Source organism: Nicrophorus vespilloides, unplaced genomic scaffold (genome assembly GCF_001412225.1).
Source record: "Nicrophorus vespilloides isolate i.1.1-1 unplaced genomic scaffold, Nicve_v1.0, whole genome shotgun sequence".
NCBI classification, from domain to species: Eukaryota; Metazoa; Arthropoda; class Insecta; order Coleoptera; family Silphidae; genus Nicrophorus; species Nicrophorus vespilloides.
The window spans coordinates 96,521-109,301 of record NW_017097449.1 but is presented as its reverse complement, the minus strand read 5'-3'; the positions used below and the strand labels follow the sequence as shown (position 1 = coordinate 109,301).

Below are 12,781 nucleotides of genomic sequence, written 5' to 3'. Positions count from 1 at the left end.
ACACATACCTTACACGAACAGTACACAATTCTTCCTAAATATTTACTAACCCACTCCTGATAATTCTGTTTGTCAAGCGTTTCTGTACCGATGTATCGACTAATCGTCATTCCGCAAACTACGATTCTCATTAAATCTAATGACTTTCTATGTTTTTTTTGCCTTAGATCCACATGCAATTCTTCTGTTTTGTTTACTATTTGCAGGCGGAGTGCATGAAAATGCAAACTTTTTAACTTTATATAATTGAAGAGAAAATATACGTTTATATTTCAGCTTTCTAAGTTGGATCATTATTATTCGAAATAATTTTTATAATTAGAATATTGTTGAGAGATATTTAAAAAAATTGCATTTTAAAAAAAAAAATTGGAATCAAAACTGCAAGATATTGATTAAATGGTACATATAAGACTAACCAATACTATTTATGTTTCTTGCCAAAACTGCATTATTTCTGTTCAGGAATTACTATTGATTTCAAATTATATGATGTGTTTAAAACATTCACAATAGTTTAGCTAATTTACTAAACTTGTTTTATTAGAAGTTCATTATTAATATATGTGGAATTTATATATTATAATAGGATTAATGTTACTGTACTTATAATGTGAATGACTTTATTACCATTCAAGTTTACTTGGAAAATATCCGTGATATAAATATATGTAAATTTTGTATCGTGAAAAATATCATTGATTTAAGCTAATGGATTTATACGTTGTCCTGTAATTAATTTGAAAGATATCATGGTTAGAAGAGATTACAGGTGCATATCGTAAGCATCCGGGTTAATTGAATAAAGGCTCTTGAAAACGTCGTTTGTTTGTACAAGGAAGTGATAGCTTTGTGGGACATTTTTTTTTCGTCGCCGAGCAGATTTCACTTTTAAATCCGCGTTGTCGTTTGTATCGGTTGGGTGCGTTTGTTGTGGCTGGTTTTGCTGTTTGGTGACCTTCTGGGATATAGGAGTTCTCCTCGTTGATTGCCGTGATAGAATGCGGCAGGACGGTTCCGTTGCAGGCGCAGTAGTGCCATGGGCCGAAAAGATTGATGGAGGCCCTTTCGGCCCGACCCTGACACACATAGTCATTGCTCCAGAAGGATGTCATACACTTGCTTTCTGCTAACGAATATATTCTCATCGTCGTCATAATCATCAGATCATCATCATCGTCGAATTGGGACGGCCAGAAGAACGTTATGTAACAAAAATTACTCTGTCCCATCGATCCGAAAAACCTTTTGTACGTAGTCAACGATGTGGGGAATGCAACGCGCAATTAGATGGCCGCCTCTTTGTGATTTATTCAGGCCGCAATCGATTTTCACCACCAACGGAAGATTTTTTAATCTAGGTCGTGGTTTACACAGGAAGGAAGTCACCTCGTTCTTTTTTTGTAATTTAATTTTTGCTAATGACTGCAAAAAAATGAAGTGTTCGTTTCTAACATTAAAACTTGCTTATTATACCATTCTCAATTTTATCTACAATATATGCATATTATTTGTCACTACATAATAATTGCTCTATAAATTAGCAGGAATAAAGTCTAAATAACATTAGGATGAAATTGCAAGATACAAATTATATATATACATCACCATTTTTATTAAAGTAAACACCCTTTGCATTATTCAATTTAATGCGCTCTTCGCTTTGGTTCCACATTCAGGTTTCGACTTTGCCATGCTCTTCCTCCGCAAGTTTCAAGCCTTCGAGCTACTTGCTCTGTATCGAAATGTATTTTGAATTGACTGAAAGTATTCAGTAGTATATGTATTCCATTCACATATTTCAAACAAGTTTTTTGAATCAAAGAGAATCAATTAAATGTGAAACTAATTAAATTTCGCCAATAAGTTTGTGCATAAAATAATTATTAGGATCGTAACAAATTACGATTTGGCTTGGAGACATAACGTTTATTGTTCGAAACTAAAATGTTGGCAATCGCCTAAGTTTTATTAACAAATCATCACGTATATTTCAAAATAATGACTCCACGTGGTTTCCGAGAAACTATGTTTATCGAGATCTATCATCATATTATCAAGTTTTATTTATTTGCAGATATTATTAGCATTAATGTTCTTAGCTAAACCTATTCACATAATGTTTATATTATATTTTTGCACTTATTTTATGTTTTGTTAACACGAATTAAACAACTTATTTTATGACATTTCATTATTTTACATCATACTAAATGTCATATTCAATTCTATTAGTTTGAAAATTTGATATTTTTATTTCAGTTTAAATTTTCTAGAAACTCATAAGATCGAAAATTTATAGATCTTTAGAAGAAATTAAATGTACAGTGGAACCTCGCTTAACGAGCACCTCGCAGACGAGCAATTCTCAGTTTTTGAACCAAAATAAATTTCTACGCCAAAACTCAAACCGAAAAAAAAAATAAATTTAGAAAACTACATCGTAATTCATTGAATAATCACGTGCTTGACATTAATATTAAGTGCTGTATCAAGTAAGTGGCACGTAAATTATAATTTATGTGACATTTAATATGGAATATGAATTAACTGGTTTCCAGATTTTATGTATGATTAAAGGCCGTATGCGTGTATCTGGAAAGTTGACTATGGTTGTTAATAAAGTTCTTTTCTTTGGATTTACGCCTTTCAAAGGTAAATCAAGAAAGAGGTAGTATCGACTTTGTAACAGGCGATTGCATGTATAGCAATTTACGTCTGATTACTGACTTTTACGGGGTGTTTGTATATGAATATATTCAATTAAATATTTGGTGTAATAACTGCTTTTAAGGTTTCATTGTAATCATTAGTCTCTTGAAATTTTCTAAAATGTAATTGGAAGTTTGTTATAAATGTTTGGATTCAATCTGTAAACATAGATTTGGTATTATCTGCAGCTAATGTTTGTAGTAAACATAGTATTTGCGTCAGTATTTTAAGGGTCAAATGTTAATAAAATGAGAGGTCTACAATAACGTAAGCAATAATTCGTTCTAAAAAGATAAAAGTCACGTAACTATACTTGACATCATGAGATGACAAATGACCAAAATACGATTAAGTTTATGATTTGCTATATATTTTTTTAATTACTATTTATTAGTTATTGAAAGTATTAAACTGGTACGTTTTGTATGTTTCAGCCGCTTGCAAATTTCCACGTCTGAAATGCATCTGTGTGGAAAGTGCGTCAAGATATGAGAGACTGAGTGAAGACGGTGTATACGAGCTCAGTTCCATCCCAGAAGATAGGGACTCCTCAACCGGGGATTTTCTTGAGTTCAATTTTGGTCCGGAGTGCAAGGATTCGACAAACGAAAAACAGGTGAGATGTGTTATTGTTTTTTTTTTTGGTAAATTGGATGTAAATTTAGATTGGATGAGTCGTGCTGCGGCTCCAATAACAATTTAGAGAACTTGGACAGGTTCTCTCCTGCAGGAGCTCAAGTAACAATTACATCCTGGGCGCAGGTTTTTTATAGTTTTGCTCATACCGATGCCAGTGCGTGCGTGCTTTTAGTTTTACGAGCCTATAAATTGCTTGAAGTTTAATGGCAAGTTCAAGCAGAATATGTTTAATGTACAAGGATAAGCTATTTACGAGAGTATTTTTACCAATATCCACCGCAAAAATGGCAAGTTTCTTTGCACCGTGGATAGTATTTCATCGTGTAGATTCATCACATAAATCGTTTAAGTTTCAAGCTTGATTTAATATTGCTTTTATCATCAATTTAACAAAACTAATTAAGAATTAAGTATTATTTACTTTTGCGTTTAAATAAAAACGCAAATACCAAATATAATTACTATTAAAAGAACAAATTGTAAACTATAATTTGAACTTGAAACTCTAAATTGAATTGTACGTTTGTGAGTTTATTTGATTATCCTTAATTTTGGTTTAATCCAGGTTACATTTGCTAATTTGCGCCGACACGTACCATTTAGTTTCGTTATATTGAGAGAGAAGAAAGAGTGCCATTTAATTAATGAACTAACTAATTAAAATTTATTGCTGCCTCCGTCGGGTTCTATTATACAAAAAAATGAATTTAATTATGGAAGGCATTGTGTGCGGTATTCGCTTGGAATTTAAATCATTATAATGTGTGGAAATAAAAAATAATGTATAAACGAAATTACGAATCGTTTAATTTTTGCTAATAATTATTTAACGCGTTAAGGAACACGTTTGCCTACTGCGAGAAAAAAAAATTGTATATGCCTATGGATTAAGTGAAAAGTTAAATATGTTACGTCAATTACAAACTTTAAACGCTTAAACATTTTTTAATAATTTTTAAACAATAAAAAATGTGAAATATGAGTCTCGCAATTTATTTTACAAAGTATGTATAAATTATGATATAATATCACGTATCATATCAAAATCAGTGGCGTGCATAGCGACTAAACTATTATACATAATTTATGACCCACTGTTGGGTCATGCCGTCGTCAACGTGTCAATTACATAATTTAGTTATTATTGGGTGAAGTAACAAGTTTTAAGCGTTTTTGTTAGATGCCTTTAGTGAGCCATATCTCACGATGTATACTTTGCATCTTGTCATTCTATACTGTGACTTAAAGGCGATATAACGTATTAAAAAAAGTTCATTGACAGTATTGTATTTAGTGAATCCAGTTGTGCATTAGATAAAAAATGTGTTGTTTATGGACCAATACAGTATCGAATGCAATAGCAAAGCGTTGGTTCCAACGCTTCCGTTCTGGTAATATGGACGTCGAAGATGAGACACGTTCTGGTAGGCCAATCGTCGAAAATATTGATAAATTAATGGAAATCATCGAGTCGGACCGGCATGCGAGCACTTATTACATTGTCCAGGAACTGAAGATTAGCCAGAAAAACGTTTGGAACCATTTGCACAAGGATGGTCTCAAGAAGAAGCTCGATGTATGGGACAAAACGCTCAATAATTTTTGCTTCACCCAATATTTCAAAGCTTTTGTCTGTAGTTTAGTTGGTAGTTATGGTAAATTATATGTCAATGTTTATAGTTGTTTACGGTTAATGTCTTTGTAATATAGTGCTCAGAGTTAGAAGTATAAATGAATATTGAAATATTACTTCACGGCATTTTTTTTTCAGTGAATCTAATCTAAATGTAAGTTTAATTTATCAATGTAAAATGTTTTCATAAGTCTTAATTAATGAAAAGGAAAGGAACAAGTCGCTTCCCACAAGTTTCCTTTCGACTATCGTAATTTATTAGATACATCCAAGGTGAATATCAATCACGAATGTTTATCGATCAATTAATTTACCGGTGGTGTGCATTGATCTGAAGGATCTTAATAAACGTTTATTGTGACTTAATTCATTCACGTCCAACAGCAATCAGCGATGCACGGAAGGAAATCTCCGTGTAATAAAACGTGTCAACGGGTATTTCGAGCTTATTAAAGCTAGCAAACCACTTTTTAATCGCTGCACTCGACCAGACATATTAAATGGAGCCGAGGCATAGAGTATCTGACAGGCGTCAATGGAATACAGTCGACTTGTTTATATCTGTCTCGATTTCATATAATTTCTTAGAATACACATATAATTCGGGGAAAGGTCGACTTCTGTTAACACAAATAGTATATTTTGTTATGTAACTCAATAACTTCCTGATCCATGTAATAGTTAAACTTAAGCATACAAGTTTCCTGTAACCAATAGCAACAAAAAATGAACTCTAATTAACGCTTATTTTACTATTACTAGTATTATAGTAAACTTATCTAAATTTTCGTATTTAATTAGTTAATTTGAAACTTTTATTAATAGTTTTTCTATTTCATTCAGCGAAGTATTTTATTTTATCTATTAAAAAGAATTTTTGTTATCTATTTACTTTGAGTTGTTTTTGTTTTGGATTCTTTAAATATTTCGTTATAACAAGCAACACTTCAACAAGCAAATATGTATCACAATGTTGGAATGTCTGTTATTCATCAGTATGTGCTTAGCGATTCGAATTATGCTTTAAGGTATGCATGCAAGAATATTTCCAATCGTTTCCTATTCATTAGCAAAATTAAAATAAATCTGTAATTATCGATGAGCACGAACTTTCGATCGAACGTTAAGTGCAGCTCTCATTAACTTTCACATTGCTGGATTGGGGATGTAATGTATTTAATTACTGATTTAGATCTAATTTTTATATTTATTGAAATTCGCAGGAAGAACTTCTGTTTTACAACGACGATGGAAGCTTCCAGTCTGTTGTCGTCGAGAGGAACCTCTGCGCCAGCGATCTGTGTCAACTCCTAGCCCTCAAAAACAGAATCCCGGAAAGCATAAATTGGTGCATAATAGAGCACTGGCCCGCTTTGGGTTTAGGTAAGTTGTTATCATTTAAAAAGAAAACGGTGCGTTTAATGTCAGCTCCGAAATTGCTCAAAATAGATTTCCCTCCCAAAAATTTTACATCGTCAGCGAAGATAAGAGTCAGATAAACGCTTATCTAGTGAAAGAATTTGGTCAGGGCGAGGAGTAGTAGTATTACGTCGTCGGAAAATACATGTATTTAAATAACGAACTTCATGTATGAATTGTGACGGGAGATAAAATGCGCCGTAGTAAATTTCATTGATCAAATGCTGTGAACTTTGTACGCACTGACGTGCCAAAATATATAATGGAATCGCAGAATGAAACGTGATTTCAAAATTATGGGATCAATGAATTCCGCCAAGTTTATTTACTATTTTATAATTGCAAATAATTGCAATGTAACAGAAAATTACAAATTTTAAAGTGATTAAATATTGTTCAGCAGTATTTAAATTTAATTTTCTTTTTATTTTCAAATCTATATAACATAAATAAAACTATCAAAATATTTGTTTGTGACAATAATTTTTCACTTGTACGATGCATGAATCAGAATTTCAAGGACTTCTATATATGTTTTTCTCAAATTTTGTTTTCAATTTCAATATTTATTTACCTAATCTATTTACGTCTTTTTTGTGTATATTTTGAAAAAGTAGTATAGCACAACAAAATTAGTATATCGCAGGACAAATAAAAACAAATTACTTTAATTGCTTTTTCACACGGTTAGGTTTCATGTTAGGTTAGGTAAAATTTGGTTTTGGACTTCAATGTTACGACGTTCGGTGTTACAAATAGACTATGGTGATACTCTATTACCTAAAAAGTATACTGTAGTCTACGGTGATATCCCAGAATTTAGAATAAATAATTTTACAGTCAGTATTTTTATTAAAACCAATACATAATGTTACATCTTCTTTAGTATTTTCAAGTAGCTCATCCTAACAAATACCACGTGTCCAAAACGTGGATTGCAATTAGTATGTAAGTAGTAACTTAATATTTTCACAGTCAATACAGCTATTAGAAACGTATTATTTGCTTGTTGTTATATATTTGGTTGCAAGAGTTGCAAAAATGAAAACCACTTTTATAAGACAAATATTTGTCATTAGTTTCCAAAATTTGAAACGCACATAAAATACTTCGCGTTGGAATCTATAGAGTGTGTAGGATTGTACCTAACACGACTCACCTTGAATAGGTCAGTGATGTTATTGCTGCGTGAGTGCTTACAAGTGCTTTAATTTTCATCATAAGACGTGTTTAATTGAGCACATTCTTGCAATTACGACTGAATAACTCATCATCATTTTTTTATCGAAATACCATTTTTATTTTATATGTTCTGGTAACAGTATTATTTTTACTGCACAATCGTAAACAAATATTTTATGAGATTAACTGAGTACAAGCAAATCAGTTTTTTGTATTTTTCCAATCCAATTTAATTATCTGTTGTCCGATGTTAATTGCGGTTATCTGCAATCGTTTTTGCAATTGTTACAGCTTCAACCTTGAAATCGTTGATTAATTTATCTTCGTAACTTTCACCTCTGCTTGATTCATTAGTTAAAATATGCAATTAATCACTGAGAGAGGTTTTTTTTTCTCTTTGGCTATATTTTTTAGACCCAATAAAAGCAATCAATATGATTTAAGGGGTTCACCAAGTTTAAGCGTTAAATCTTGTTAAGCTCTTGTTTTATAACTTTTCCTCTTCGCTAATCCCTTGAAGTTGCACTGTAATAGACTCTGATTAGTACGCTCAAGTCCGGAACCACAGACACGGTCATTCATTTTACTTCCAATTAAAACTATTATTTTTATATCTATTGGCCTTAAAACAGTTTAAATTTGCATAAAAAAATATTTCACAAAAAAACTTCAAAGGAAATTGAAAATCGCTTTAACATGTTAAAATTCTCTTCTATAATCGATTATTCCATGATACAGAATGTCTTCAATCTTTTATAATATATTTAAATTGGTAGATTCGACTTCTTTTTATAGCTTACTCTACATATAAGAAACAGTTTAAAATTACATACTTCATCCAGATTGTTTTTATTAATTATAGTTTTAATTATCTCAAATTGCTTATTATTTCTATATGCTAATTGGTCAAAATGCCCTTTGCATCATAACCAGTTATGAGTGATATTACATGAGGCATAGCTGTGTTACACATACTTAGAGATTTCAATTAAATGCGTACCAACTGCGCCTTTGATGTAAGATGTTGTATTAAATTAGATTCAGATGCGCTCTACATACGTAAATTTTCATTTCTCCGATCAATCAACTGTATTGACTGCATTTCATTCCATCTGGTTGTGGACTTAATGTTTCGTGTGAGATTCGGTATGGATGAAAAGCGATTACACTTCGACCGACGTAGCGGCGACCTCCGTGCAGTATTTGTTTAAGGCGGCCTTCGTTACATGCGAAGCAAATATCCGCTTAAAAAAGTGCATAACAAAATGCGAGGAGAGCAAAAAAAAAGGATAATTCAAAGATAATACATGTTTCTTTAAGTCTCGGCGACTCTGTGTCGCTGGTTTAATTGACGGTGCTGCTATAATTGCGATATTAAATAGGTGAAATTAGGGTGTCAATACACAATTGGTCCAGACGAAATTCAATTGAAGCTAATTGCTTGAATTGAACCCTGTGTGAATCAAAATCGTTTATTGCTGCTCATTGTCAGCATGAAGAATTTTACTTTGTAATAAAAAAAAAAGAGTGAACAATTAACATTCTATTTAAAGGCCTATGCATGTTTTCTTACTACATGAAAACTACATGAAGTACTAATTAAGGTTTATTGTGTAAAGAGATCGGTTCTACGCAAAATAACAATTATCTGATGATCTATGAAAACATGTTATATTTATAGTAAATTATATTTAAGATCATAAAATATAGTCGTATATTTATAATACATGATCATATAGAATTGCGCAAAGAATATTTCATATCATAAATTATAGTATTTTTATTACTTCTCGAATTATGTTGAAGTTTTCTTACAGATAATGTATATATTGTATTTCCCAGTACTTCTACATGATTTAAGATTTGTTAGATTTTTTTTTGGAGAACTTGCACCTCGCAATTTTGCTCATTATTACTTCGCTTAATGAGCAAAATTAATTGTAAGAAACATGACTCGCTTAACGAGCGACGTTTCGTTTAACGAGTGACGATGAGAAGAGAAATCCCGGATTGCGCGCCTGTTACATAATTTTTAAAACTTGTGTACACATATTATGTGTATTTTTGAATATGTTTCACTTAAAAAAAATCAGAAATTTTTGGATCGGATTAAGCGTGGTTCCACAGTACTATTTAACCAAATGAATAGAAGCAGATTAAGACTATGATTTGCCATTAATAAAATTAAACTAATTCAATGGTCAAATTAAATGTGTTAATTAGTTTTCAGTGAATATTAACGGGGAAATGTTATTGTTAGAATTTCTGCAAATTCATCACCTCGAATTGTTTAATGAGCGTGAAATGAGAAAAAAAGCAATGCGTCCAGTTAATTTTAGTTGGACGAAAATTTGTTTAGTCTACAAACCGAAGACAGACGACAAAACCTCATCCTGCTGATCATCACTGTTAGCAAATTAATAAGGACCATTATTGATGAGTAACTTTCCTTAAATGATGTCCTTGTTACAAACTATAGGTTTACTATCCTAGAAATAGGATATAAAAAAGGATGAAATAGTTTGTGCAAGATTTACTTCGTATTTTCTAACGCAATTCTATTTTAGCCACGTGAACATTCCTACCTTATTTATGGGGCTGCAATAAAAACGCTTATTTATAAATGCGTTGTCACTTCCAATTCATATTATTAAGCGATGCATTCGCCCAACGCGATCCTCACGTTTTAATTTTAGTAATTGAAAGATAAATAACCACACGTTTTCTGCATGCATTATTATTCTCGGTATTTCGGAAAGTCCGCTGTTCGAATTGTCTCTTTTTTTAACTGCTACTTCTATTCATAGAAGTGAGTTTATGATTAAACCTATTTGCTGTATTCTATAAATAAATTGAAATCATTGGAACTGTTTTATGTTTTAAGCTAAAGGCAATAACGATTTCCAAGAATTATCTTAATTAAACTGTGTTTTTTGCTTGTTGCAAATTTAATACAAAGTTTGTTTTTTTTGTTTATATTTTTAGTAGACTTTTTAAATGTTATACAACGTAATTCATGGACATTGACATTTAGAAACATTACTATATGAGAATATAAATAATATTTGAAATTTTGTAGTTAATAAGATAATACAAAATAAAATCTTAATACAATAATAAGGGCTATTGAAAATGTTGTATTTTCAAGATGCTTTTGTTTGAAGACAATGCATAACAAACTAGTTTTGGAATTATTACTGTATTCGAGATGGTGATTAAAAAGTCATTATACTATTACATAATCTAACGTTAATAAATACGTGTTGCTTATTGAAACACATCTAATGGAAATCAAATAAAATCAAACCTTGAATCTTTAATCATTAGCAAATATTGTATGTAAACCTCTTGTAGAATCGTGTCTAATTATTCGTGTTCTTTGATTACATATGTAAATGTATTTGCTACTTTCATATTATATATTTGATTTTGCATGGCTGGAATAAGGCTAGAGAAAAAAAATAAATCGGTATTTTGTTAATTGGAAATTTATGATAAAAACATTTTTGGATAGTTAATATTTAAATCATATTTGTAAGTGATATCGTTTTTCGATTTAATAAAAAGTGAATGATGTGAATGTGTTCCAATTTATAAAATAAATATTGCGAGTAATATTTTAGCTTTATTTACAATTGTTCAAAAAACAAAAGTCATGCAATAAATTTGAAATGCTACCGTATTTTATGTTTTATGAAAAGAAGATAATTATCTACGCTGAATAAATAAACATAAATTATAATTTTAACGTCTACTTTATTGCTTTCCCATAAATAACTGTTAGATGATATTTCCAATGCTTTTTCTGAATTTATATACTTTATTTCAATATGTCGTGTTTAATTTAGTTTAGAATTGTTAACATTGAGCTTATATCAAAGTTACTAACCTGGAAATTTCAGTTATGCGACATCGAGATGTACTTGTGTTGCGTAATAATGGAAACATTTGCATTTTTATTATTTCATAAAACGACTCATAAAACCTGTCTGTGTCTCGTTTTTAGTATCGTCGCTCTTATATGAAATTAATAGCTTGCGTTTGAAATTAATTCAGTCATTATAATGTTATAACTTACACGGGTTACTCGTTATGGTTCTGAGTGTTGAAGATTTGTTTTTAATAACTCATTTCCATTGATTGTCGAATATTAACTTAATGTTAATTCCTAAGTAAATATTTATGTACAATGAATATTTAATATAGTTCGTACAGATTTATTTAACTTTTAAATTCTATTGGACTTATTATCTATTAATAGGATTATGTTAGAAAATATAAAAAAAGACAAAAGAAATTAACAAACCAATGTGTACAAGTTATACAACTGTTATGCAACTAAGGAAAAAAAATTGTTAGCGAATAAGTTAAAAGCATAGATCATAATTGGTTATATGCTTATAATATTGATATAATTACTTAATAGTTACAAATTTTGCAAAAAATCATAGCAAATGTATCCTATTGTATCCAAATGTATCCTTTTCTATTTCCAAAGTTTGTGTTTGCATTTTTCAAAGTAATTATTACAGTATAATTGAATGAAAATTGACTTAGTTTTTGCAGAACAAAAGTTAGAATATTCACATTAAGTAGATGATTCAATTTTTTTCTTAATTTTATTTCAATTAATCATATTTATCTAATCATTGAATATTTTTAAATAAAAGAAGCACAAGGTAACAAATTGCAATAATATTACAATGTCACTCATGATACATTTGTCTAAGATTTATCTGTTTATTGTAGACAGTTGATGTAAGAAAATACCGAAATATAACGCATTACGTTGCTGAAAAATGGTTGTAAAATTGTAGTAGAACTTGAATTACTTTCTTTTCTCATGTAATAAATTTAATGTCTTTTGTTTCAGAGCGAATCCTGGAGGACCACGAATATGTTCTGTCAGCGTATCGCGACTTAAAGACGTATTCCCGCGAGATAAAGTATAGATTTATTTTTCGGAAGGAGTACAGAAAATATGAGTTTTTCCATGATCCACAGGTGAGCGTGAAAATATACTTATTACATGATCAACTTTACGCCATCTATGAACGAAGCTCCTCAGTTTAGTTCTTCTCCTGCTATTGCTCTGACGGGAGTTTTATGTCGTAACAGACGAAGCTCAGCAGATCGTTCATAGGTGGCGCAACTCGATACTTTCAAACGAATAAGTGTTGTATAACGTTTCTGTAC

General features: G+C 30.7%; 1 protein-coding gene across 1 annotated transcript in view; it reads left to right on the top strand.

Moving 5' to 3' along the window:
• The window catches only part of LOC108560145 (growth factor receptor-bound protein 14-like), a 135,046-nt gene that overhangs the window by 26,842 nt on the left and 95,423 nt on the right, over positions 1 to 12,781 (top strand). Inside the window, exons 2-4 of the mRNA XM_017917587.1 lie at positions 3,147 to 3,328; positions 6,208 to 6,367; positions 12,459 to 12,589. Of these exons, the coding sequence (XP_017773076.1) occupies positions 3,147 to 3,328; positions 6,208 to 6,367; positions 12,459 to 12,589 (473 nt within the window). The remainder of the gene's footprint in view (positions 1 to 3,146; positions 3,329 to 6,207; positions 6,368 to 12,458; positions 12,590 to 12,781) is intronic.